Source organism: Salvia splendens, chromosome 20 (genome assembly GCF_004379255.2).
Source record: "Salvia splendens isolate huo1 chromosome 20, SspV2, whole genome shotgun sequence".
Taxonomy (NCBI): domain Eukaryota; kingdom Viridiplantae; phylum Streptophyta; class Magnoliopsida; order Lamiales; family Lamiaceae; genus Salvia; species Salvia splendens.
Genome location: NC_056051.1, coordinates 21,909,169 through 21,936,282, shown reverse-complemented (window position 1 = coordinate 21,936,282; position 27,114 = coordinate 21,909,169). Strand labels below are relative to the sequence as shown.

Here is a 27,114-nt window from a genome sequence, read left to right as displayed (position 1 = left end):
CGACGAATAAAATTTTAACTTAAGTAACTAAAAAAAATGATAAATAAGGTGATGTTGGAAGGAAAAGAAAATCTGAATTCGGTGGGGTCGACACTTGCAACGAAAGAGCGAGATAAAAGATGCAGATATTCGTCAAAACCCTAACCGGAAAGACAATTACGCTCGAGGTTGAGAGCAGCGACACCATCGATAATGTCAAGGCCAAGATTCAGGTCATTCATTTTGCTCTCTTTTTTCTTTTCATGGATTACTCGTGTGTTTAATTGGTTGAATCCTTTGTTGTTGCCTGTATCGGTTTCTGCTGGGAGTTATCTATCGATTTTGACTTTCTGATTGTGTTTTTACTTTTTCTTCACGTTATTACTTGATGTTGACGGAATAAGGGTGTGCTGTGAAGTTCAAGTGTTAAGCTAACCGTTTCTAGTTAATTATAATTGGGATATCGGAGATTTGATTTGTTTGGGGATTTAATTAGCTATATGGTAGTATTGGTCATGCTCAAAGGTAGAATTTTGGAAAATCAGTTGACGATTGAAGGGTTATGTTGTGGTGGGTAGCACATTTTGTGTTTTTTATGGAAGTTGTGGAATACAGTTTTTATTTTTGATGCCGGTGGGTTCTGGTTCTGGCCTCCCTCTCGAGAGCATCCGTGTCAACCACATCCGCTAATTTGAAAAATAGAAGAGGAATTCTCCTATAATTATAAGTGTAGAAGTTTCGGGATGATAAGTATATTTTGATAAGCAACCTATGTGCTGGAACTGGTATTAGAGTATTGGCTCTTTCGTCGCTGGTCATGGCTACGCAGTTCAGTGTTAGTAGCGTCGAGATTTGATTTATTTATCAGTGTTTGTTTGTAAAAAGTGCACTAGATTGTGTACAGTTACATAATCTCTTGCAATCCTAGCTTGTTATTGTTTTAGGTATTGTTTCTGCACAATCTTTGTTGTTAGGAGAAGTTATTCTGCTTCAGGTACATGTATGCTAGCAGATTATCGGGCATTGATTTGATTGACTTTCATGTTTTGAGAACATACTTTGCTTCGATAATCACATGTTTGCTGGCAGGTTGAGGCCATAATGTGCATTTATTAATGATATTTAATTCCCTGTTTATATCTCCTGTTTCCTAGTTAACTTGCTAACTATAATGAATATGAATGGCTGAGATTCCAGGACAAAGAAGGCATCCCTCCTGACCAGCAGAGGCTAATATTTGCTGGTAAGCAGTTGGAAGATGGTAGGACCTTGGCAGATTACAATATTCAGAAGGAATCTACACTTCACCTTGTTTTGAGACTTAGGGGAGGTACTATGATCAAGGTTAAGACCCTTACTGGGAAAGAAATTGAAATTGATATTGAGCCAACTGATACTATCGACCGGATCAAGGAAAGGGTAGAGGAGAAAGAGGGAATTCCTCCAGTGCAGCAAAGGTTTGTTGTCTCTTTGGATTTTGATGGTTTATTTGTCCTTTAAGATCATTATTGCCCAATTAATTTTCCATCATGTGATTGATTTGGGTGTCTTGCATTGGTGAACTGTATAGCATTTTTATTCCCATATCCAAGTAATACGAGTATAGCACATAGGACAGTTTATATTTTGTTATAGTTGAAAATTCCCAGAATGAGTCTCTGATTTAGCTACTAACTTGCATAGATGCTCCTCATGATACCAATCCATATATTTTTCTTCTGTTGCCATTGGTGTTGAACTCCTGGATTTGATAACTCAAAATGGAGGCCTCTGCTCTGTTTGTGACTAGTGCAACAGGATGTCAATTGTAACTTTTCGAGTTTGAGTCGCAAGAAATACTGAATTGCCCAATAATATTGTTATGGTAAAATGTATGATCTCACCAAGTCATTCACATTGTAGGCTCATTTATGCTGGCAAGCAGCTTGGAGATGACAAGACTGCCAAAGACTACAATATCGAGGGTGGTTCGGTGCTTCACCTTGTCCTGGCCTTGAGGGGTGGCTCTTTCTAAAGGCAGAACTATGAAAAATGTTCTGAATAGCAATTTATGAACTAAAACTCTATGCCGTGTGCTCTGCCGTCAACATTGCTACTTAATATTGAGTGGATTTCAGTTTTTCCGAGTTAATGCTATTACTATGCTGATTTGAGATCCTTGCGAGGGACTTATTTCTTTTGCTTCTCCTTCTCAATCTGCAGATGCATTATAAACCTCAAGCTGTTTCCAGCCTCGCTAAAATTAACACTCATCAATAATCACATCCACATAGACGCAAATCACAACACATTTCATATAATTTTATACGTTACAGACTAAGTCACTAGTGAATAATCCCAGATTTCATATAAATAAAATATAGAACTCAAGTTACAGACATTCTTGGTGCCTATGTAGTCTTCTTCAGTAGTGCATCTTAGCAAAGACTGGTATCTATTTGTTTTTACAGTTGAGTACTGTTGCACAAGCTTTCCCTATTGCTGTTTCCTTTTTTTGTTCAAACGAAGAAGAAATCAGTCTTATTGGGTGGTAGTGGTATGAGATGATTCCACTTTTGCAGCCAGAAACCTGACAACTACAATGGTGATGTTATCGCCACTTCCTCTCTGGTTAGCTTCTTGCATCAGCCTCTTGGCAGAATCTTCGGGATCTGGGATCGGTTTAGTCATAGAAACAGCCTCCTGAAAGTTAAAACATGGATGAGAAATTGAGAATTACCACCAGACGATCAAAGATCACATAAACATGAATTATATCCAAAAAGCGGACCTCATTTTTCACCACGTCCCAAAGCCCATCGCTGGCGAGGATGAGAAACTCGAGGGTGTCATCGACCTTTTCCTCCTGGGGCGAACATTCAAGAAAGTTATATTCAAGCAACAAATTCCTTATCACTTGAATATGTAACTACTGTTAAGATTAAAATCTCAACAAACAATAACATTTTTAGCAAGGAGGTTTGAATTTTTGGAACCACCGTCTCGGAGAGAACACCTGAATATCTGGGTCAGCAACGACATACTGCTTCAGCTGTCTATCACCAAATGCACGAGATACAGCAAGCACTCCTCCGACTCTCCAAGTGCCTGTAGAGAATATTTAGATGGTGAGAAAACCAGAACATTGTCTGCAGAAAATAAAGAGTGAAAAGATAAACGGAAAGGCATCTACCAGCCCACATCACGAAGCCACCAGCGTCTTCAATCCGTTGTCTCTCATCTGTCTGGTCTGGTTTATGATCTCGAGAGACAGCAAAAGCTGCAAGATATAACACAACCATTGATTCAAAATTGCAACAAGTTCCAGAATGAATCTCATTGACTCCACAAAAGAAGCTTAGATATAACAAAGTCTAACCAATTTAGTTCACATAACAGAGTTAAGTTGGATTAGACTTGGACTTAGTCGTGCATCGGAAAGAAAAGAAAATTGAGCATTCTAGTGAAACTTTCACCATGTGACAGCTCTTTTCAAATCCTACACCGCTAGTTTTACGTTCCTTAAAGAAGTGGTATCGAGGAAAAGATTTCCGGTTCTCACCATCACCACCCCTGCAAATGACGGCTCTTGAATCTCCAACATTTGCCACCAGTAACCGATCGCCAACAAGGATAGCTGTGGAAGCAGTAGATCCAGCATCTTTGTTCTGATTGTTCTCAGATTTCAGGAATTCCGAATCCGTATGACTGTAGGCATCCGCTGGAATGAGAACAAGATAGTTAAAACAGTTAATGTGAAAACAGTATATATACACACATATATATGAGTATAACTTATAGCTGAAGAGAGTAGCATAAAAAGGACTTACATATAGCTGATTTAGTGTCAGAAATAAATTTTGGATGCCTTATCAGATTGCTGAATAAGTTATGTTTGACATATTCTGCAGCTCGAGCTCCACCGTGGCCTAACAATGAAAGTTAATTAGAGTTATGATACATTGTCAATATATCATACCTTAGATACTGGTTAAAGAAAATCATAGAAAATTAAGATGAGATGCAATACATACCAAACATACTTACCACTATTGGGAAATATTTTCTACAGAAAATCAGATAATAAAAGTACCTAGATGGAGGAGCATAACTTGGGAAACTAAAATACATATCCTTAAGAACAGCGCATTTATCGTATGCAAACTAGGAACCTACAAACAAAGAAAATACTAACAACTGTATAAAAAAAATAGGGATGAGTAAGTCCTCTATCACTTGCAAATCTGCATTTATACGTCCCTTTTTGCCATCTTTTTGCAGACTTGATAACCAGTCATCCCATTCAAGAAATTCAAACCACATGCACAAGTCATAGAAAACTAAAGTTCTTAAAACGTGTTGCTAAATGGGAAACAATATTCTGCCATATTCACAACACAAAAAGTGGATAAATTTGTACTCAAACTGAAACTCAGTCAGTCTCACAACAATAGGAAATCAGATATCCACCTAGGCGGTGAGAGTGCAATGTTCATGCACACACAACACAAATACATACGCAGAGAGAGAGAGAGAGAGAGACCATCAAAGACTCCAAAGAGACCGACCACCTCTCCGTCAACACCATCAATCCTTGTCTCGTAGAAATCTTCCATTGAAGATCTTTTACCCGGAGAACTTGCATATCCATAGCTGAATTTTCCATTCTGACTGCACCAAGTTTATAAGCTCAATGTTAGACCGAACCGAACCATGAAAATACACTTCTCAGATATCAATAATTCATAAAGGTGGAAACCAAAACCTTAATGTTCAAAAGCATTGTAGAACAAACTAAATGAAATGTTTAGATATATAATTTGAGCTCAATGAAACAATGGTTAGCTGAGGAAACATGCTAGGAGTTCCTTTCCTTGAGGATAGGAATTCTGAGACATTGTACTTTTAGAGAAAGACATGAGAAACTCTTCGTCACTAAATGTGGATTAACTAGTCTACTACATGATCTAAAAATCTAAAAAACGTGGGTAAGAGGGTATTTTTATTTAAAACAAGTGAAACGAGGAAAACAACAAAAAATACTATTTATAAATAAATAGACAATTTGTTTCCAGATTAATACATGTCAAAGTTTAATGCGGAAGACGACAAATAATACCGTTTTCTAAAAAAATAATACTATCATAGCATATATTGAGACAACCAACAATTTTATCAACCTTTCTTGCCGCCATAGTATGGTAATTTTATGAGGCCCACGAGGAACTGCCATTATCCGTGCGTAAACAATCAGACTCACCAAGTATGAAAGCAATACACGCGTGGTATATAAGAGATTATTTGAAGAAAAGTTCTATAATGATGGAAAACAATATCTGGAAGTGATATCATTCCTTTTCTTGAGATTATGAATTATGAGATATTATACCTTAAGAAAAGACAAGACACACGCTGTCACTAATAAAAGAAGCATGGACAAAAATTTCTACTGCGTAATCTAAAGCCATGGTTAAGAGAGTATTAATTAAAACCATATATAAGCAGCTCTTTGGTTACAGAATTTAATTGTTAGACATTTACATAAATCCATTCCCATGTCATTGAACACAATAAAAAAAACCTTTGTACTCGGAGGAGTTGTCAGGTTCACCGCAGAAAACAACAAAAGTGAACCATTTTTCTTATAACAATTATCATACTAAAACAACCAAGAGCTGTTATTTCAAGCTTTTTTGAAGCATTGCATGATCATTTTAAAGCACCTTAACAAGGCTAGGAGAAACAGCCATTATCGCCGGTTAGAAATAAGATTCCTTGAGTATGAATGAAATACACATTTATCATGAATAGTTATGATTCGACTGAAAGTTCTACAATAACAGAAAACAATATCTGAAAGCGGACAAAGCTCAATAGTTTGACAAACCAGAATTCGAAATCTTTTCAAGTCGAACCAATCATAGGGACTATTAGAAAATCAAGATTCTCACATAAGCTATAGAGATGCTGGATGTCCCGTTTCTTGTAGACTTTTAAAAAGGTGTGGGAAAACTCGTATTTTCCTAAAGAATTATTCGAATTCAAGAACCATCAATCCAGAACTTTTTCCACAGAAAGGATAACATGAATTAACATATATTCCAATATATCAATACAAAAAAATAAATAGAGCAAGAAAATCACCTAAGGCCACCGCCGCTGACCGGGGCAGTATCGACGTGGACTTGGCTTGTAGACTGTGACAATACTGAGTTCAGATAACCCATGTGATCAATCTCTCTTCTATTCCTTTTCCAATTCAAAATTTCTGTTTTTGTTTCACTATATCTGACCCTCTTTTCTAATTAATGGAAGGAATTCACCTAATTTCTTCCTTGTACATTTACCTAACAAATCTTAAGAGGCCCAAATGGGGAAATGTTTATTGTTGAAAGAGTAATGTGTATTAACCCAAAACACGACAAGATCAAACTGGTTCAAATCCAATCAAGGGTATTTTTCCATTTATCCTGCAAAAATAATAGTTAAAAATTACACCTTGATTTAATGAAACACGGCAAACGAAGCAATAAATCACATGAAACTTCACATTCAAGTATAGATCTAATATGCATGTGCAGCATAATCAGAGCCTTGGAAATGAAAAAAAGTTGCAACCGTCCAACAACCCCTATTCATTTCCGAAACTCGTTAATCCAATAGAATATGATTAAATTCGACCAGCTCTCCACATATATATGCAAATCATAAAAAAAACCCAAATTACAAATTCCAATTCCTTTCAATTTAATCCCCTAAAAATCTAGTCTTGATCAATATATGATTACAAAGTTTCATATCTCAAAAGGAAAATATATGAAAACAACGTGTTCTGCTTATCATTAAAAGACAAAGAAACGTATATGCTAGAGAGAGAATAAAGTACCTGAAGAAATAGGCAGGCAAAGGAGGAGGAAAGAATGAGAAGATGAAGAAAAAGGGAGAGAGGAGAATGAGAAAAGAAAATTAATTAAGTCAAACTAATCAATCATGTAAAATCGTCCTTTTTCCCTCGTTTTATTATCTCATTGCCACTTCACCATTGAATTTTTATATCGAAAAGGCCAAATTCATGATTCACCTTGATTTCGTTTCCCCAAATTTACCTAATTTGAGTTGGTTTAGTCAATGCTAAAATTGAGTTGTGACCCAGTCAAACACTTTTATAAGTCATATACTACCAGCTTAATTAAGTGTGAATTGAAAATAAATAAATAATATAGAAGATAGTGCCTTCCACAATATTCTCTAACTTACTTTATTTTTTCTCTATTTTAAGTATTTATCATATTTTTTAAAATAAGTGTAAAAAAAATGTGTCATCTTAATTGAGACAGATGTAGTAGTATTTATTATTAATTAGAAATCTTTTTGAGCGGTACGACTTTTGACGGATAATTAGGAGTGTATTTCAATTAAGAAGACATTTTACTTGTTTGTCAATGTAATTGTTATGATTTCATGCGTGTATATATTCAATTTTGTTTACTCTATATATTTAAATTCGTTAAGTCTATATTTTAGGCAACTTCATTAGTTTTTGGGGTCAAACCACAACATAGGGAGTCAAAATTTGATAGGTTCTTAAAACCTTATATTCTGAAGATTCATCACACATGGACATGGTGGGAGTTTCAGAAAACTCGTGAGTGGTGACATAGTTTTGCCTTGGGATTTTAAAGGAGTAAATCTAACCGTGTATGGAGAGTGTAATAGAGACTACAATTTTATATGTGAAGCAATAAAAATTATCATGTTTTAGGTAGGAGCACTGATTGTTCATTCCGCCACAACATGAGATATTATTTAATAGTACATCACATTATTTTATTAAAGAAAACATTAATATTATAATTTAAGAATGTATTATATTGTGTATCTAAGCATCTCCTGCACAGCAGAGATCCAGATCCAAATCCAAATCCAAATCTATAGACACCAACTTCAAGTACACTTCTTTGCTCCCATAATCTGGACAAGCATTGCAAGAAACTGTGCTTGATCGGAGGATACCTATAGCCAAATCGAAATGCTATTAGTGGATTCGAGCAATGATGCACAACCCCATGCCACTCAACCCTGCAAAATCCTACAAATTTAAGGCTCAGGGACTTAAATTTCCCCTAAATTCAGCGGCAAATATTCGTACTTATAATCAACTACAAAACGACCACAATGTATCAGCTTCACTAATCAATAAATTTCTTAATATAACTTCTTTATCAGCTAGAAAGTAATAATTGAAGATGAGGAATTCACCTTTAAAGCATCCGCAACGACAGACGCGGACCGGCGTGCCGGACATTCGCGCGGGACGTCCTCCATTAGGCTAGCGACCGGCGGACGTGGACGTCACTTGCGGACACCGGAGTTCCGTGGATTTCCGACGACGTCCGTCCGGACGTCAGCCACTGCGGCCGACATGTTCGATGAGTACCTCCACATCGGCGAGACGACTGCCCGCGAATGTCTGAAGTATTTTTGTGAGAGCTTTAGGGAGATATTCGGGGATAGGTATCTTCGGAAGCCTACCCCCGAAGATTGTCAGGCTCTGATGGATATGCACGGGAGTCTGCACGGGTTTCCGAGAATGTTGGGCGGCATAGATTGTATGCATTGGGAGTGGAAGAACTGCCCCGCCGCCTAGAAAGGGGTGTTCACTACCGGTTTCAAGGGCAAGAATCCCACGATGATCCTTGAAGCGGTAGCTGACTATCGGCTGTTGATTTGACATGCGTATTTTGGAGTAGCCGAGCCAAACAATGACATCAACGTCCTCCAGTCGTCGCCCCTTTTCAACGACCAATGCATGGGCGTTGGTCCGGCTGTCAGTTTCGTCGCCAACGGCAACCAGCACAATATGAGCTATTATTTGGCAGATGTGATATACCCTATGTGGCCCGTCTTTGTGAAGACAATCAGATGCGCAACAGACGAAAAGAAGATCTATTTTACGGGTCGTCAGGAGGCAGCGCGCAAGGATGTGGAGCGGGCATTTGGTGTGCTCCAGGTTCGATGGGTGGCAGTGAAGGGTCCATCACGGCTGTGGTATATTGACAACATCGCTGATATCATGTACGCATGTATTATCATGCACAACATGATTGTCGAAGATGAAGGTCCAACACTGATTGATTAAGCCAATGATGATGTTGATGCTGACGGTCGAAGCCACGGCGTGACCACCGCCAATGTACTCATGGGGATACCCCATGAAGAGGCCGATCGAGTTCGTGCATTTGCCGACATGCGCCAACGACATGCCCATATTCGACTCCAGAACGATATAATTGAAGAGCTATGGACGCAGATGGATTGTCGTTGATATTTATAATGTAATTTGTTTAGACTTTTTTTTGATGAAATGTACTTTTTTTTATTTTTTTATTTAATGAAATTATCATTGCACTTTCTCCGTCCGTATTCTTGTCGAAATTTTAATTCCGTAAATTGTTTAATTTGGTGAATTTGTGCATTTTTATTATTGTGGATGTCCATCGGGATGTCCGCCATTGTGTAGTGGGATGTCTTTATGACGTGGAAGAGGGTGTTTTTGGGAAGTCCGTCGGGATATCCGTCCCACTGTGGATGCTCTAAGCTCGTTTGAAGTAAATTAATCTGGAGCACAACACAATGAATGGAGGCAAATTCAATTGTTTAGCTCAGTCTCAAATAAAATGGGGTTTAATAATAATAATAAAATAATACACAGAGGAGTAATCTTTTAAAGATAAATATAAGGACAAAGGACAAATATTTAAACAATATACGTATGAAAGTGAAATTGCAAAACGTATAAGAAAAGGGTAGAAAACTACGTATTTGTATTCTGTATACACAAACTCTAGCAAAAATGGCTAATCTCGAGTTGAAGGCGAATCGGAACGATCTACTCCCTTTCGTTGTCGCCCTTCTCATCGCCGCCCACGTCATCGCATTTGTCAGTATCTCCATTCCTCAAATTAAACTCATCGATCATCAATTCTGTGGCTTTGTTGATATTAATTTCATATATTTTGGCTGATTTAGGTTTACTGGTTTTACAAATTAGCTACGGATAGGGCATCGAAGAAAACGAAGAAGCACTAGCGGCTACAAAGGAGAATTGGCGAAGGAAGTGAACATTATATGTTTTCGTCATTTACGTTTCTCGTCTTTGATTAATTTTCTGACAATTGTTCCATTTTTGATTGAAATATTGCTCTATTACTTAGTCTCATCTATGAATTGGTTGTTCAAAGTCGTTAAAAAATATCTATGTGAAATGATTCCGATTTGAGTAGTGCATTTCCTTCGATTTCGATCCTACAGTCAAGCAATAAATAGGTTCTGTTACAGTGTGATATGCTACTTCACTCAGTCAATACAACAAACAGTTTGTGGGCTCGGTCTCAGAGGCCTATACTCGCCTCTTTCTGTTTGCGTTTATGCGTATCATCGGCTGGTGTTTAAGGGGGGTCACATATAGATGAGGGTTGCTATGATTTCTTCTGTACTTTCAATATGAAAGCAGCTTACGGTAGAGCATTGGGTGCTGCTAAGGATATACAATGCTGTGGATATACAAATTGGGTATTGCTTGTTCTAGATTCTGTATAGTGTGCACCTCGCTCCGGATAATCTTCCTCTGGGAATAGCTTGTTTGCTGGGAGATGAAGTTGGTGAAGTTGCTTTACTCATTCTGCATGAGAAAAGGCTGGGGAAGAAGTCTGAGTGGGCGCCTTACATCAGCCGCCTTCCTCCTCTGCCAAAGGATATGCATAGCTTGGTGTTCTGGAGTGATGAGGAAATGGATATGGTTCGACAGAGTGCTCTGTATAAAGAAACTCTCAAACAGAAGAATCGGATGGAATAAGTTTTTTTTGGCTGTTAAGTTGGTTTTTGATAACTTCCCCGAATATTTCATAATGCTACGCTACTGGATTTCACATATGCATATGGATTAGTTACTACTCGAGCATGGGTGAGCTCAAGGGGCGTTTCCATGATTCCCTTTGCGGATTTCTTGAATCATGACGACACTTCAGAGGCGTATGTTTTGAGTAATGAAGGCAAGACAACATTCAGTGGCTATAGCTGGCTGTGGATTTGCTCCTGGTGATGAGGTCCTGATAATGGAAAGTTTTCGAATGCCACACTCATTCTGGATTTCGGTTCTGCTGTTTCTTGCTATTGTTATGATCAAGTTCATGTTGAGCTTAGTGCACCTCAACATGATGCTCTCTATACGGAGAAGTTGGATATATTCTTGGCAGAGATCGCACACACCAAGGATCAAGGATGACAACGAGTTTGCTTACTATGACAACAAGTCTGCTTCGGCGTGGTTGGAGAGCTACTGTTCGACGTTATGAAAGAGACATTTTGCGTTCTACAATACAAGGTAAAAACAACACCAACTTTACATAATCTCAATGGTTTATTTTATACTTGTCTCATTCATGAAGTGATTTTGTCCGAACTTTTGTCAAATGTTTGTTTTCTCCTTCGTCTTCTTCGAAAGTGGGTAGTTAACTGACTCAAGTGGCTCTCCAAATATTCAAAAAGAAAACGAGTAGTACTACCTAATCAGAATAAGAATTAATATAGATGTCACATTGAATTGAGGAAGTTGATTGGTTGCACAAACATAAATATATGTAAACTAATGGATGTTGAAGCTCCATGCCACTACAATTTAATTAGAGGAATAATTATGTATCAAATATTCACGTGGCATGGTTGTACAAAGATTGTGACACACCTAATTGATTTTTCGTTGCGCCTTTATTTCAATGTCACTTGCCATATTTTCCATTATAATAGTAAAAGTTAGTTTATGTACTAGAGCTTTAATTCGCACTCTATAATTTTTCTTTTGGCTATCCTATTATTATCACATCTCTAGAATAATTAGAAATTATTAGTAAAAAGATGGTGGTTCACAGTTGGGAATGCACGAACTCCAGCTTAATCGTGCTCGTATCAACTTAGTTAGGATCTATAAACTTTAAAGGAACAATTGCCTTAAAATAGATTAATTATGGCCATTACTACTATTTTTTTCACAAATCCAAATTAATACGGACACCATAACCACATGAAAAATAAAGATTGTTATTTGAATTTGGAGTTCTTTACCAAATCCAGAAAAAAATAAAGGTTGTGTCTTTTTATTACTATAAATATTTAAATTTATGTGCGAAAGAAAAAAAAGAGTTGAAAGGTGCGTAGAACTAAATATAGATGTATTTTGACGTAATTAACTAATTATAATTTGATTGCAAGTAGCAAAATCAATTATACCGAAAGTTTGAGTGTGACCGGAAACTACTTTTAAATTCTGGAAAATAGGAAATATTTCTAACAACGGCAATATAAATCGGCTGAATGTTGACTGATTTGCTATAGAATCAATCATAGAAATATCAAAATAGTTTAATCTAGGCATGCACACGGTTCAAAAATAGCCGGTTTCGCTGATGTTTAATCTAGGCATGCACATTGGAACCGGCGGTTCACGATTCAAATTTCATTGAACCTGAACCGACCCGCCAAGGTTCTAGGCGGTTCCGGTTCCGGTTCAAAAAACCGGCGGTTCATGGGGCGGTTCAAAACTGCCGGTTTTCAGCCAAAACTGCCGGTTTCGGGCCGGTTCGGCGGTTCAATTTTTTGTTTTGTTTTAGTCTTTATTTGACCGAGACTACAAGTCACAACTTATAATGTTGGACTTGAGCCTTTGAGTTGAAAGATAGTGTATTGGATGATTCTCTTTTATAGCTACATGTTCTTGGATGTGGTGCTCTTTCTTTCAATGTGGGATAAAAGTCATTATTTGTAACTACATGGTAGATTTCCATCATCTTTGTTTATATCTTGACTATTTTCTATTAGTATAATTATAATTTAACAACAACAAATATTATTACATAAAGTATTATTCTTTAATCCTTTATCATTATCGATTCGTTTGTGTATAAGTTTATGTAGTATATGTTAACTAATAAATATTAGTATTCCGTCCCACATTATCAATTATCGATTATCGATTCGTTTGTGTATAAATATTAGTATATGTTAACTAATAAGTATCATTATCGATTCGTTTGTGTATAAATATTAGTATTACACTGTTAAGAATATTAGTATTCTGTCTCACATCGGTGATGTGACATAGCCTAGCTTAGTGTTTTGTACTATATATATGTGGCATGTGTTGAGTAATAAAATACACCAAATACAACTACTTTCTCTACTATGTCTCTATATTTTACTGTTCTACATGGTATCAGGGCGGATTCGAATCCGTCTCTAGAAAATTAAGGTTTCCACAAAAAAAACAAAAAAAAGATGAAATTAGGGTTTCTGCCACTGCCTGCTCTTCCGTTCCTACTCTGATCTACTATACCTGAAATTATAAGTGTTATGTTCTACTACTCTACCCGAAATTATGGTTCTGCTATACCACTCTTCCCAAAATTACGGCTCTGTTATGCTCTACTCTACTCTGCTTGTTATCCTCTACTCCGCTACTCTGCCCAAACTAAGGTTTCTGACGTTGCTGCACTCTGCGCTATTATTTGCTTGCTGCTTATTTGCCTGATGTTCTACTCCTACTCCGTTGCTCTGCGCTATTATCTGCCAGAGCTCTTGCTTGCTTTTTATCTACCTGTGCTCTGACTCTTGTCAGCAGTTATTATTCTACTCCTCTACATCTCTACAACTACTCTGCTACAACTGTCACTACTATCATGCATCTACTACTTCTGCTCTACAGTTACTACTCTGCTACAACTGTCACTGACCTGCATCGGCTACTTCTACTACAGTTGCAACAACTGCCATACAGCTGCTACTTTGCTACAGCTGATACTAACTACCATGCATCTGCTACTCTGCTACAGTTACTACTATTGCTCTGCATCTGCTACAGTTACTACTATTGCTCTGCATCTGCTACTTCTGCTACTACTGCCCTATAGCTACTACTCTGCTACAGCTACTACTACTCTGCCTTGCAGCTCTACTTATGCAACAGCTGCAACTACTACTGTCCTATAGTTTTGGCTACTACTATTGCTGCCGATGTTTGAGGAAAAACATTTTTGAGAACTTTGTACCAATCTGGATAATATAGATGTTCCAGCTTGAGGGGGAGTGTTAAGAATATTAGTATTTTGTCCCACATCGGTGATGTGATATAGCCTAGCTTAGTGTTTTGTACTATTATATATGGCCTATGTTGAGTAATAAAATACACCAAATACAACTACTTTTTCCACTATGTCTCTATATTTTACTGTTCTACATACACATTAAGAGAATAATTATTACAAATTGTATTAATATAGCAATAACTATTATATGAATGATTATTTATCTATATACAAATCATATTACTCAATAATTGTTTATTTTTATCAATCAAGAATATATTCACAAATAATAATTTTATTTATATAAATTATACTACATCTATTAGAATAATAGCTATTATACAAAATCATACTATTAGTCTACTACTAATATATAAATATATAAACCATATTATATCGATATACAAATCATTCTTTAGTTATCTATTTTTATCACTATGATACAAATTATATTAATTGTTGCTCTTTTCACATTTTAATCAATATATTGAGAAAAATTAGCAACATGCTTACATTTAAATCCAATTATTTGAACACGTCCATATTCTATAAATATACAAATTATGAGCAGCATGCAACATTCAAATTTAATTAAACTATTCAACCTAAACTATTCTAGTTGATACTATTATTATCTATAAATTTGTGTTAGAAAAAAATCATACAAAAATAAAGATAATGTTAGTGAATAATAAAATGTAGTATAAAATAAAGAAAAGTAGAAAACAAAAGAAAGTTTTGTATCCCACATTGGAAAAAGATGAATGAATGATCTAAACATATAGTTATAAAAGAAAATACTTCAACATATTTTGTCCCACATTGAAAGTGAAACACAAAATATTCAAGGAGGTCTCTATATAAGTGAAACAACCAAGAATGATTTCTTTGAATTATTAAAAGTGAGCACATTTAAATCCAAATATTATTTGAACACATCCACATTATATAAATATACAAATTATGAGCAACATGCAACATTCAAATTTAATTAAATATTCTATTTGATGCTATTATTATCTATAAATTTGTCTTGGAAAAAGAATCATGATAAAAATAAAGATAAAATTAGTGAATAATAAAATATAGTAAAAAAATAAAGAAAAGTAGAAGACAAAAGAAAGTTTTGTATCTCACATTGGAAAAAAAAGAATGAATGAGCTAAACATGTAGTTATAAGAGAAAATACTTCAACATATTTGTCCCACATTGAAAGTGAAACACAAAATATTCAAGGATGTTTCTATAAAATAGAAATAACTAAGAATGGCTTTTAGAATTCAGAGGCCCAACAAATAAATATGGGCTATTATGAAATTCTTGTATTTATTTATTTGTGAAAATTGATTGATTTTTAAATATAAAAATTAATTTTTATAAATAATAAATAATAAATATTTTTTTTAATTTTTTTTATTTGAACCGTCGGTTCCGGTTCCTGATATTCCTGAACCTGAACTGGCCCGCATGAACCGCCGAACCGTCAGCCGGTTCGGAACTGCCACGCCGGTTCCTATTTGTGAACCGGCGGTTCGGTTCAATTCGTGCATGCCTAATCTTTTAAAAATTTTAAAAATGAGTATATAAGGACAAAGTGTAGAAAACGGTCAAGTGTAAAACATTGAGTGCCAGGTGGCACTACTTAAAAAGCTCGGATCTTGTGACCGTGATTGTAAAATGTCAAATGGTACACGTCATCAATTCCTTTTCCTTTTCGCGAATATACCCTCGGTGGTAGAACTCAATTATATTTCGATAATTGCGTACATAATTGAATTTAATTCGTCTTACTTTGTATATATTGGAATGGTCACGTGAATATCTAATAATATATGTGTAATAAATATCTCATGCAGTTTATTTATAGCTTATGATACTATCTCATTATGACAATTATATTCTTGTTTGATGAATATTTGAATTAATAAATAGTCAAAATTTAACCTAGCGTAATAATTATCAGCCCGTGTAACAAATATTAATTCACTAATACAAATGTTTAGTATCGGTAACTTGGTCACTAGATATATCTCGACTTTGAAATACATGCTATATCGTCTTAACTGACTAGCAAGATTAATAACATTATTTGAACATGATATTGGGTAAATTAATTAATTGTACTCCCTCGTCCCTGAGGAGTATGCACTATTTCTTTTTTCGTTCGTCCCCAAAGAGTATGAACATTTCAATTTTAGAAACTCTCTTCTCTCTAACAAGGTGAGACTCATTCTCCATTAACAATACTTTAAAAACTTTCTCTATTTATCTCTCTCTTATTTTACCAATAATGCATTAAAACACGTGTCGAACCCAAAGTTTATACTCTTTAGGGATCGAGGGAGTATGTATTTGACATGAATATCTAATATTATGTTTGATAAAACATCGCATGCAGTTTATTTATTATCATTATGTCAATTATATTCTTGCTTGATTAATATTTTAATACTTACTCCCTCCATTCCAAGTTACTTGAGTCGTTTTCTTTTTTTGGGTTATTCCAAGTTACTTGAGTCATTTCCTTTTTGACTAAAAACAACACATCTAATCTTACTTACTTTATTTTTTTTACTTTACTCTATTTTCTTTCTTTTACTTTATTCTCTTGTCTACTTTATTTAACTCACTAAACACAACTTTCTTAAATCATGTGACGAAAAGAAACGCCTCACATAACATGAGACCGATGCAGTACTATATACCATAAATAGTCAAAATACAGCCAGCTTAATGATTATGAGTATTAATTTAGTGATTCGAAATATATTTAGTAACGAATTGCCTATATTTATAATACACGAAGCAGAGGGTATTATCGTAACTTCACACTATCGTATTCGTAACGAATTGCCTATATTTATAATATATTAAGCCCCCAAAATCCCACTCCCAAAATCATCTCATCTTTCTGTTATTCTCACGGCGGAGCTTCCAACGCCGACGTCTACAGAGAGAGAGAGAAACCGTCGCCAGCAAAGCAAAAATCAATGTGCTCTGTAAAGCACAAGCAGAAGCACCAAAACAGCCAGAATCACCACCGCATCTCCCCCTCCACCGCGACCTCCGGCAGCGGCGAGGATTGGAGAGATGTGGCCATCGCCACCGGATCGCTGAAGCACGTCGACCTCAACACCGGATCCAACGGCTGGGCATCGCCGCCGGGGGACAATTTCTCTGTCCGCGGTCCGAATTACCTCGCGAAGAAGGCTAAAACCCCCGCCGGCGAGTGGCTGATGAATCCCGCCGGCGTCGACTGGCTCAGATCCAGCGCAAAACTCGATCACGTCCTCGCGCGGACGGACAACCGCGTGATGACCGCGCTACGCGCATCGAAGTGCGAGAAATCTTCTAAAACGTTCATCATCGCGATCAATTTACAAGTCCCCGGGCGCGAGCATTACTCCGCGGTTTTCTACTTCTCCAGCAAAATCGACGAGCCGATTGTCTCGAATCCGCTGTTTCACCAGTTCATCAACGGCTCCGACGCCTTCCGAAACAGCCGATTTAAGATCGTGAATAAGATCGTCAAAGGACCGTGGATTGTGAAATCGGCGGTGGGGAATTACTCAGCGTGTTTGTTGGGGAAGGCATTGAATTGCTACTATCACCGCGGACCTAATTATTTGGAAATCGATGTCGATATCGGTAGCTCCGCAATCGCCTCCGCAATTTTGAAGCTGGCGTTAGGTTGCGTGACGGCGGTGACGGTGGACATGGGGTTTTTGGTCGAGGGGCAAAAGGAGGAAGAGCTCCCCGAGCGGCTGTTCGGCGCCGTGAGGATTTGTCAAATGGAGATGAGCTCCGCCACGTTTGTTGATAGCGCCGCCGTTGCAACGAGCAAGGTTTTGCCGATGAGTAGCGGCGGCGAAAGCGAAAATGAGGTTTGATTAACTCATCATTTTCGTTGTTATTTAGCTATTGGTAAGTATATTAAACAAATACTATTATGATGAATCCCTTAATGTAGTAATAATCGTTTAGTTGCAATGGTGATTTTATTTAATTTCACCATTTTGATTGTGTTACCTTTAATTTCTTCATCACTGACATTAAAAAGAACTTGGAAAAATGTTTATAATATGATGGTAACCCTACAACAGTTATAGATATATAAATAATTATTGCCTTTTGCTTGGAATGCTCAATCTGCACAGTGCAATGCTATTGATTAAACTCCGGCCTAGAAATTTGTGCTTTTCATGTTATGTCATGGAAATTTAGTCTTCTTGATTGCTCTTGTATCTTAAAAAGCTATTGTTTTCTTCAACTCCTACAAGATGATGAGGATGGCCCCGTCAAGAAAAAATAGATTTTGGTTGCTTTCATAAAAGAAAGGACTCAACCTTTTTTGCTAATAATTCCGAATTTGGTTGGTTTGCATTAGTTTTACTTCGTCTTATTATATGTTAACTGTTGAATGTATCATATTATTCTATGGATATTGAAGGGAAGCTAACAATGAAGAAAGGGATATGGCTACCTTTTTCTCCAGCCATCCAAAAGGTAGGAAGGAGAGAGCCATATTTTGCATCATTTTTCTTGAAAGATCTCATTTTCTTGAGGTGTGAGCACTTTAGGTTTGCTGTGGTTGTGGGTTGCTTTAATCTTTATTGTGTGTTCAGTCCATTATTATTTTGGCAGGATTCCACTATTTCTGAGAAGGTAAGGGTAAGTTTGAAGTCTGAAAATCACTCAGTAAGAAAATGTACTTTAACATCTACCTTGGAAGGGCATGAATGAGGTACAACAATCATGAATCATGAATGACGAATAACGAATCATAAATCACCACCCAATCTTGCTGGACCATTGTACTATTCTGTCGTTCTTCTCTCACTTTTTTCTTTCATATACTCCCTCCGTCCCACATAATTTGGGACACTTTGACTGAGTACGAGTTTTAAGAAATGTAATGAAAAGTGAGTTGAAAAAGTTAGTGGAATGTGAGTCCTACTTTTATATATTAGTTTTATAATTAAATGTGAGTAGAAATGAGTTAGTGGAATGTGGAGTCCACTACCAAAAATGGTAAAAGTGAAATGGGTCAAATTATGTGGGACGTCTCGAAATGGAAAACTGGGTCAAATTATGTGGGACGGAGGGAGTACTTTTCATATATATTAGGGAGGTCAAATTATGTGGGACGGAGGGAGTACTGGCTGGCCTTGGAATTTTCTATATGATTGATTGAGCAGCTGATAATTTTGATAAGTTAGGGAGATATGTTGATTTTGTGAACTGGTGCAGATTTTCTAACTATCAATATGATTAAGTTAATCTTGAGACACAATTTATGGTCTTCTTATGATGAAGTGAGATTTGTATGCAACCGGGGATTCCTAATCGTATGGCCGGATTCTTGATTCCCAAATGTCCTTTCGTTTTGTGTGTATTCGAGGCGAGTGAATAATGTGAATTGAATCCGAAAAGACGAGATCTTGAATTGTAAACAAAGGAAAATGGCTATGGAGTAACAACATAATAGTCCCAAATTAGTGAATGGTAATTATAAATAACTCAATGAAGCTCATGTTGAGTCCTCATATCAGATGGAAAATTGAATTTGTAGATGTAATTCGATCAAGTTTGGCGTGCTAGAGATGTTTATACCTTTATATTACGACATATCTGGTTAAAGATGTGATAGACGTGTGGTTAGGCAATCTAGGACTAGTATTTTATTAAAATCCACAAACATGGATATAACTTTTTGGGGACGATGCTTGCAAAACAATCAAAATTGTTGTACAGTTTGTAACATCTTTCATAAAAAAATTGAATGAATAACTTGTAGGGACGATAAGTGTTGTACAATTTGTAGGTGAAAATATAGCTTCACATATCCAAGGAAGTGAAAAACTGAAAAATGTTGTACAATTTGTAATGGAACATGGGGCATCACAAGTGTAATTTGCCACTCACTTCAACAATTCAATCTTGGAGGAACCTATTTGATTTGAAATTTTCTGATATTATATCATACACTAGATAAATCACATTAACATATTTCCTTCCTTCGGAAATTTAATAAAGTACGTTTTATTTGAAGTAGTAAGTAAAATTGCTAGTTGTTAGACATAAATCAATCAACATCCAGCAGCTGCAAATCCCAGCTTCCCTCCAACGACATCGTACACTACTTCAAACGCCAGCTGCTGCGTGTTCCCAAAAATTCCGATGTTGGCGGCGTCTCCATTCCCGGCGAAGGCAAGGCACGCCACCGTGGAGCTAACCGCGATCATTATCCCGGACGGGCTGAGGTCGATCATCACCTCGCCGTCAAATGTGAACGACACGGTGGGGACGGAGATGCTCGTGTAGTTCGAGAGGTTGTAGCACGTGTCCAAGATAGAGAATGCCGGCGCCGCCGGGTACTTCTTCATCCCCTGCTTGAACGCCGCGCTCAGGGCGCTGTATGCTGCTGGCGGCAGGCGTGTGATCACCGTGCCGGAGTCTATGATCGCGCCGGCAGTCTTGAAAACAGCTCCACCGATCGGGAGCTGCTGGCCCGAGACGGCGATGGAGGTAATACTGATGAAGTAGAATGAGGAGCCATGAGATGAGTCAAACGGTGTGAATTGCACGCTTCCCGATGTAGCTTTCCCGAGCGTGAGGTAGCCCGTGGAGCTCGACTTTGAGGGGAGGCAGTACGAGAAGTACTTTCCGTATTTTGTCGCGGTCTGCGACACGATTGAGAGCGGGTCCCGGCCGAGGCCGATTAGTCCGGCGGTTCGGCCGAAGAGCCCTCGGTTGTTTTGGCCACAGCCAAACATGAAGTCCGGGAAAACGTCGGTGGCGATGGTGAGTGTGTCTTTGCTGAACAATCCTACTGAAAATGACTGGTCGCCGTACTGGATGCCGTAGACGCACGTCCCAAGGCTGCAGCTGGGCGTGTTGCCTGTGGCGGAGGATAGCTCAGAGCACGTGGTTGAGGTGCATGATACATTGGAATATGAGGTTGACGTTTTGGGGTCGAATATTGGGTCTTGTTGTTTGTAGCAGGATCGCATACACGGTTGGCATTGGGTCCATGTTAGGTCACTCCCCGTGTCGACGATGAGGGAGAGGGTTTTCTTAGGGCTACCTAGGCCCATGGAGACTAGGTAGTTTCCTGAGCCTAGGGAGCTCCCAGAGTGCGCGGGGAGGTTGACCTTTTCATCCTTGACTTTGTCCATGGTCCGAATGGAGTCCAGACGAGCTCGGATTGACTTAACTCTGGATTGGTCATGAGCGAGAATGTCACTTAGAGATGGCGTTGCGACGACTTCGTCTTGGCTGAGTTTCGAACACGGGCCGTGCCGATGGAAAACTTCTAGTGTGGATGGCCTCTTCTTGATTGAATCTGATAACTCAAATTTTCCATGTATTAGATGCATGCGTTATTGATGTCATAAAATTACATGAATTGTGTTACCAATATCACATTAGCAATAGATTGTGGGACTAGCTTAATTTGATGTTGGTTACAATCCTTTAATTAGTTAGTACTATTATAAAAAGGTGCATTAGACAGAAGGTTCTTGTTAAGCTAAACCTAACTAGTAGAGCATGTATTGATCAATTAATGCATGCGAGAGGTTAACAAGTAGTGAGAAAAGTTATACCAAAAGAGGAAGATCATTCTCAAATAATGTAGAATCGTGTAAAGTAATAGTTGTTCAAATGACTATTTTTAGCTTATTTCCTAAATTTTAACATATTTAATGGGAAGATAAGAGGATCAATTTTTGTATGTTGCTAGTATTATTTTTGGGGTATGATAAGGCCAATCGATTAGAGTGGAGTTGGTTGGATTGTGGGATCCAATTAATTGGTTTTGAGTGGGGGATTAGGTTTCGTAGTAATTGGGCTGGATTTGATTTATTATATGATTGTCTAATATAATGGGATATTTTAATGAGATATTCAATTAATAAAAAAAAGTCTAATTACTTTTAGTAATATAACCTCTTCTTGTGATAACGAATTCTGAAGGGTAGCACAATCAACAATTCAAAAGAGTATGAATATTTTTATGTTAAAAATATTAATTTTATTTTAAATAAAATAACTTCTATTCAGCTGTGAAGAGAAATAAAATACTAGTAATACTAACATTATTGAAATAATCCAGACAATAAGAATTCATTATCAATTTCTTGAAAACTAAGGCTAAATTATGAGACAGAATTATAAAACACACGGACTTTCACACACTAAAAAACACACAGCAAAAGAAGACAAGGCACGAGCAATTAATTGTTTAATGTTTTTTTCACATAAAGCCAAAAGATTAATTAATTTAAAAAATAGCTGTTAACCACTTGATATTTGCTTCTAACTACAAGATTCAATATCTAAGGAATTATGAATTTGTACCCATAAATCCAAATATTATGCCAAAATCGAACCTTTTCATCTTTTTTATGCTCACATTATTGATTTTAATCCATGGTACAAAAAGGATTATTGCCCACCTATTTTTAAACAGTTGAAATATGAAAATGACTTGTTGCATATTTTTAAAAATTTGAAAATGACTTATTGCATGCCGTACAGGAAGAAAGGCCAAATTTCTCATAAAATTAGAAAAATGACCATTATTATCAAAGTTTTTGTTACATTTTCAGGATATAAGATTTGATGATTAGTTCAAAGATGACAGGAAACAGAAATATAATAAAGTTGATTAATTAATTGAATTAAAGATTTGACCTTCATTTATCTCAACTTCAAGGCTGCAAATATTTGAATAAAATGCAAATGAGAGAGAGGAATTGTTACCTTTGGAAGGACTGCAAACAGAGGCTGGAAAAAGGGAGCTTATCTGAATTGTGTGGAAAGAGTGTTGAATCTTGGTATTTTTGGCTTCAAAAGCATGAGTTTGGTCTAAAAAACTTGAGATAAAAACCAAGAAAAGGAAAGAAGATTTGATGAAAGTGGAGAGGAAATGGGGAGTGGCCATGAGTGAGTGAGTGAGATGTGAGTGATTTTTGTTTGATGTGGCTTGTGAACACTAGGCTTCCATCATCTTGGCTATATATATAAACAGGATTTTAAGAATTACATTAGACCCATTTGGTATATAATACTTCATCCGTCCCACGATAGGAGTTACATTTAGTCTGGACACAAGTTTTAAGAAATGTAAAGAATAATGGATTGGAAAAGTTAGTGAAATATGTGACCCACTTTTTTATATTGGTTTTATTATAATTATATACATTTTCCTATATAGGATATAAAATCATATTTAAAAAATAAAAAAAAACTCATTTAAACTTGAAGATTTTGATCTTCGCGATCTAAACTTAACAAAGAATTGAGAAGAGAATAACATGTAGTAGATGGAATTGGAATGTGAGTGAAGTGAGTTAGTTGAATGTGAGACCTACTTATCATTTATCGTAAATGTTAAATGTGACTCTTATTGTGGGACAGTAAGAGTAATATAATACTCAATCTGTCACAGCCTAAGCGAGACGTTTCATTTTCGCACCTATTTTGGAAAAATGATGATAAATAATTAAAATGGAGATAAAATTAAGTAAGAGAGAGAATAATATAGAAGAGTCAGGGTGGAACGGAGGGAGTATATTCTTTTCTCATAATCCTTAATTTCATGATTTTGCCTTATACCAAACTAGATAATTATTTTATCGACACATTATAAGAGGGCCTATTTTACTTGACATTATGATATGACTTAGTAAACTTGAGCATATGAAAACTCAAGAATCTCATTCTTGATCATTAATTTGTATTGTTAGTTGTGCATTTTTTTTGAAGCTAGCCTTGTTAAAAACTTATTGGGTCATCGCAAAAACACACTCATAAAAGAATACGAACTAGATTATAATAATATAACTCAATTAATCACAGTCGGTGTAGGAATTAATTAAATCCAAAAGAAAATAAAACTATTAAACCATGTGCAGTTAATCTATATACTCCCTTTGTCCCATACAAATAGGTTATACTTCCTTTTTCGTCCTATAAAAAAGTTCACATCGATCCATTTATGACAACTTTTTTTGGCTTCTCTTTTACTTTATTATTTATGGCCTTCATCATCCACGGCGCAATTTTAAGTTTTAACTATTTTTTTTTCATTTTCTTACTTTACCAATTATACATTAAATAGCCAATGTTGACGGAGGGAATATTATGTATGGTACAGAATTAGAAAGATACAGATAGTGATTAATTCAATTACATAATCTTATGAAACTGCCGAATTACACAATACAACAGGTAAATGCTTTCTATCTAGTATTTGTTTAACTGCTCAATATGCAATATTATGAATTCATACAAATGCGGAAATGTATTCACAAGTCAAAATGATAGTGATATCAAAATGATAGTGATATCAATTATCGATTATTTATTCACCATTTGGTATGGTATATTAGAATTAGAACAGATAAAAACTCAAAAAAATGAAATGAAAAAAATAGAATAGATTGACTTGTTAAGTTGTTATAGCTTCAAATATATTAGTATCATCAACTAATCTCAAGCCTCAATTTCAAAACCAATTAATTCAATTTAAATTGTCAACTACAAAAAAACTACTCCCTTCCATCCTCAAACAATAGTCACTTTTGTGTTTTTAGTCTGTCCCATAAAACTAATCTACTTTTTTATTTTTAAAAACTTTTCACCGCATATTATACAATATTTCAATTACATTTTTCTCTCTTACTTTATTAATTTCTATCGGAGCAATGGTGGGAGTATTACACGAATGAGATAGGACCGACGTGATTAAAGGGGAATTGGTATTCCCAATAATTCAGATATTCAAAGGTCGCCTTTTGTAATTAACAGAGCAGCAATATAACATATACAAGCAAGTTCAATAGGCAAACCATGGCACCGACAACAGTTATACAGCTATTTATTGAAATAATACACGCAATTTGACATTGATTTTTTTTGGAAGTTAGCTACCTTTTGTTTCTTTAAAACTCTACACAAAATGCTGCAGTCATTAATTTCTTGTACTACTATTCTAAAGTCTAAAACACAGCCTAAGATTCACATGCTTCAAGCAATATTTACTCGTTTCCTCTGCTTCCATGGAACAGGCCAACTCTGTGTGTGTGTGTGTGTGTGTGTGTAAACTAGGTGCATTTCATATACAGAATCAAAAGGAAAAGGAACTTTTATTGTACAAGAATTCTGCAACCAGCTGAGTAAATACTGTCAGCTTCTCGCCACGCCATCTTCATGTTGTTTTCTTCTTCTTTTTCATGTGATTTTCGAAAGGTGAAACAGAGTACTTAGTAGTCTCAAAATCTGTCTTCTAGTTTTTATGCTTGATTACCTAACTATTTCGAGCTGCATTTATAATCGTTATAATATACAAACAAACATACATAGAAAAGGCTCTATTTAATCTGTTACTTGAAGGCAAATCATGAAAAGTAGTAGTAAGAGCATCTCCAATGCTGGCGGACGTCAAATAGCCGTCAAATAGCCTTCACACTGCCACATCATCAGCACTACAATTCTCCTGCCACATCAGCTTGCCACATCAACTGGACATCAAATAGCCATCAAATAGCCTTCACACTACCTATCCACATCACTAATAACAATTATATAATTTAATTTACAATTGTATCAACATACATAATTTAATTTACGAGACAAATACGGAAAATTCGAATAATAATATTAAAATTTAAAAAGTACATTACTTTTAAAAAAAAGTACAACAATTTAAAAAAATTACAAAAAGTAAAAAGTACATTAATTTAAAAAAGTAAAACAAAATCACTCATCGCCGCCGTCCTCGTCTCCGTCGTCGCCCAACGCTTCTTCACTGCCGTCGCCGCCGCCTCCGTCGCCACCTACGCCGCGGCTATTCCCGCCGGTGTCCCTCCTCATCGCCTCCAGTTCTTCACGCTGGCTCTGGAGCAATACGCGAAGAAAATCCTTCACCTCGGGGTCCACCGCCGCTTGGAAGTCGGCTAAGGTCTTCACCATTTGAGCGCGCGTTTGTTGGCGCGCGAAGAATTTGAGCTCCTCGGTAGACCTGCCGAGGGGGGATGCCGAATGGACATCCTGGGAACTCGGTGTGCCCCCCCTCGCAACCTGCTGCGCCCGCCTTTGCCCAACCGGGCGAGGTCGGCGACCGAACGACCGAGGAGTCGGGACCTCCTGGGCCGTCTCGGGGAGGTCTGACGAACCACCGCTGCTGCCGCTATAATCTCCGGTATAGTTCAGTCTCTGCCTCTTCGGCCAGCCAGCGTCGACGCCTGCCAGAGAGAGAGTACTCGTTAAAACAAGTGGTGCGAATGAAAATGAGGTTCAACGCGCGTATATATTGTGTTTTGCGAAAAAAAAAAAAAAAATATTTAAATCCGACGCCGGTTTGGCGCCGATCCGGGAGCCACAATGGCGCCCGTGAGGATCGGCGTGGGAACCGGCGTCAGCGCGGGAATCGGCATGGCGACGCCGATTTTGACGCCGATTTCGCCCACGCCGGTTCCAATGGTTCGGCGTCAAACCGGCGTGGGCGAAAAATCGGCGCTCCGGTGGTGACGCCGACCATTGGAGATGCTCTAATATACTTAAAAGCCTAAAACTGATTAATCTGCTAATATTTTATGCTTGTGTAAGTAAATCTGATGGCGACAACATATTAAAATAAGCATATAAACTTATCTGGCAATGACTCAAGGCGCATGAGAACGGTCTATTTGTCCTGGCTAGGCTAGAGCTAGACAAGACATCCTGACCGAAGTGGCCTGCCCTGTTGGTGCTAGTACCCATCATCGATACCTGGGATAAAGAAAAGAACAACTCCAGCTAGTTTATTCACTCCTTCCGTTTTTCCTTGTTAATAGAGGCGTATCTTTTGCCAAAAATAGAAATGACTCAATTAACTTGGAACTTCTCAAAATAGAAAAACGACTCTATTAACATGGAACAGAGGGAGTACACTACAAGATATAAATATCTCACGGACAGTGGCGGACGCAGAAATAAATTATGGGAGGGGCTTCATAGTAAATTTTTTTATCGA

At 37.0% G+C, this 27,114-nt stretch overlaps 4 protein-coding genes and 1 long non-coding RNA gene across 8 annotated transcripts; 3 read left to right on the top strand and 2 right to left on the bottom strand.

Moving 5' to 3' along the window:
• Positions 1 to 59: 59 nt before the first annotated feature.
• Positions 60 to 2,136, top strand: LOC121782547 (ubiquitin-NEDD8-like protein RUB2). Its single transcript, XM_042180428.1, has 3 exons — positions 60 to 212; positions 1,177 to 1,436; positions 1,882 to 2,136. Exons 1-3 carry the CDS (start codon positions 120 to 122, stop codon positions 1,991 to 1,993), a joined length of 465 nt encoding a protein of 154 aa, XP_042036362.1. The 5' UTR covers positions 60 to 119; the 3' UTR covers positions 1,994 to 2,136.
• Positions 2,137 to 2,249: 113 nt separating this feature from the next.
• On the bottom strand, positions 2,250 to 6,993 carry LOC121782543 (probable protein phosphatase 2C 59). Its single transcript, XM_042180423.1, has 9 exons — positions 6,845 to 6,993; positions 6,103 to 6,428; positions 4,502 to 4,629; positions 3,789 to 3,887; positions 3,521 to 3,679; positions 3,152 to 3,238; positions 2,975 to 3,066; positions 2,750 to 2,824; positions 2,250 to 2,661 (listed from the first exon to the last, which is right to left on the bottom strand). Exons 2-9 carry the CDS (start codon positions 6,183 to 6,185, stop codon positions 2,500 to 2,502), a joined length of 885 nt encoding a protein of 294 aa, XP_042036357.1. The 5' UTR covers positions 6,186 to 6,428; positions 6,845 to 6,993; the 3' UTR covers positions 2,250 to 2,499.
• A 2,773-nt stretch (positions 6,994 to 9,766) lies between these two features.
• On the top strand, positions 9,767 to 14,221 carry LOC121782216. 3 transcript variants are annotated; one of them, XR_006046275.1, is made up of 3 exons: positions 9,767 to 9,898; positions 9,988 to 11,341; positions 13,842 to 14,221. It is a non-coding gene; the product is annotated as an uncharacterized LOC121782216 (long non-coding RNA). The 3 variants fall into 3 exon arrangements; XR_006046274.1 differs by having other exon boundaries at positions 13,767 to 14,221; XR_006046273.1 differs by having other exon boundaries at positions 13,715 to 14,221.
• A 2,778-nt stretch (positions 14,222 to 16,999) lies between these two features.
• On the top strand, positions 17,000 to 18,884 carry LOC121782985 (protein ENHANCED DISEASE RESISTANCE 2-like). 2 transcript variants are annotated; one of them, XM_042181006.1, is made up of 2 exons: positions 17,000 to 18,599; positions 18,738 to 18,884. In XM_042181006.1, the coding sequence occupies exon 1, from the start codon at positions 17,084 to 17,086 to the stop codon at positions 17,981 to 17,983; it is 900 nt and encodes a 299-aa protein (XP_042036940.1). In that variant the 5' UTR covers positions 17,000 to 17,083; the 3' UTR covers positions 17,984 to 18,599; positions 18,738 to 18,884. The 2 variants fall into 2 exon arrangements, with proteins under 2 accessions (XP_042036940.1, XP_042036939.1); XM_042181005.1 differs by having other exon boundaries at positions 17,000 to 18,658.
• Positions 18,885 to 20,033: 1,149 nt separating this feature from the next.
• LOC121781183 (aspartyl protease family protein At5g10770-like) lies at positions 20,034 to 23,097 on the bottom strand. Its single transcript, XM_042178898.1, has 2 exons — positions 22,860 to 23,097; positions 20,034 to 21,438 (listed from the first exon to the last, which is right to left on the bottom strand). Exons 1-2 carry the CDS (start codon positions 23,038 to 23,040, stop codon positions 20,183 to 20,185), a joined length of 1,437 nt encoding a protein of 478 aa, XP_042034832.1. The 5' UTR covers positions 23,041 to 23,097; the 3' UTR covers positions 20,034 to 20,182.
• Between the last annotated feature and the right edge of the window lie 4,017 nt (positions 23,098 to 27,114).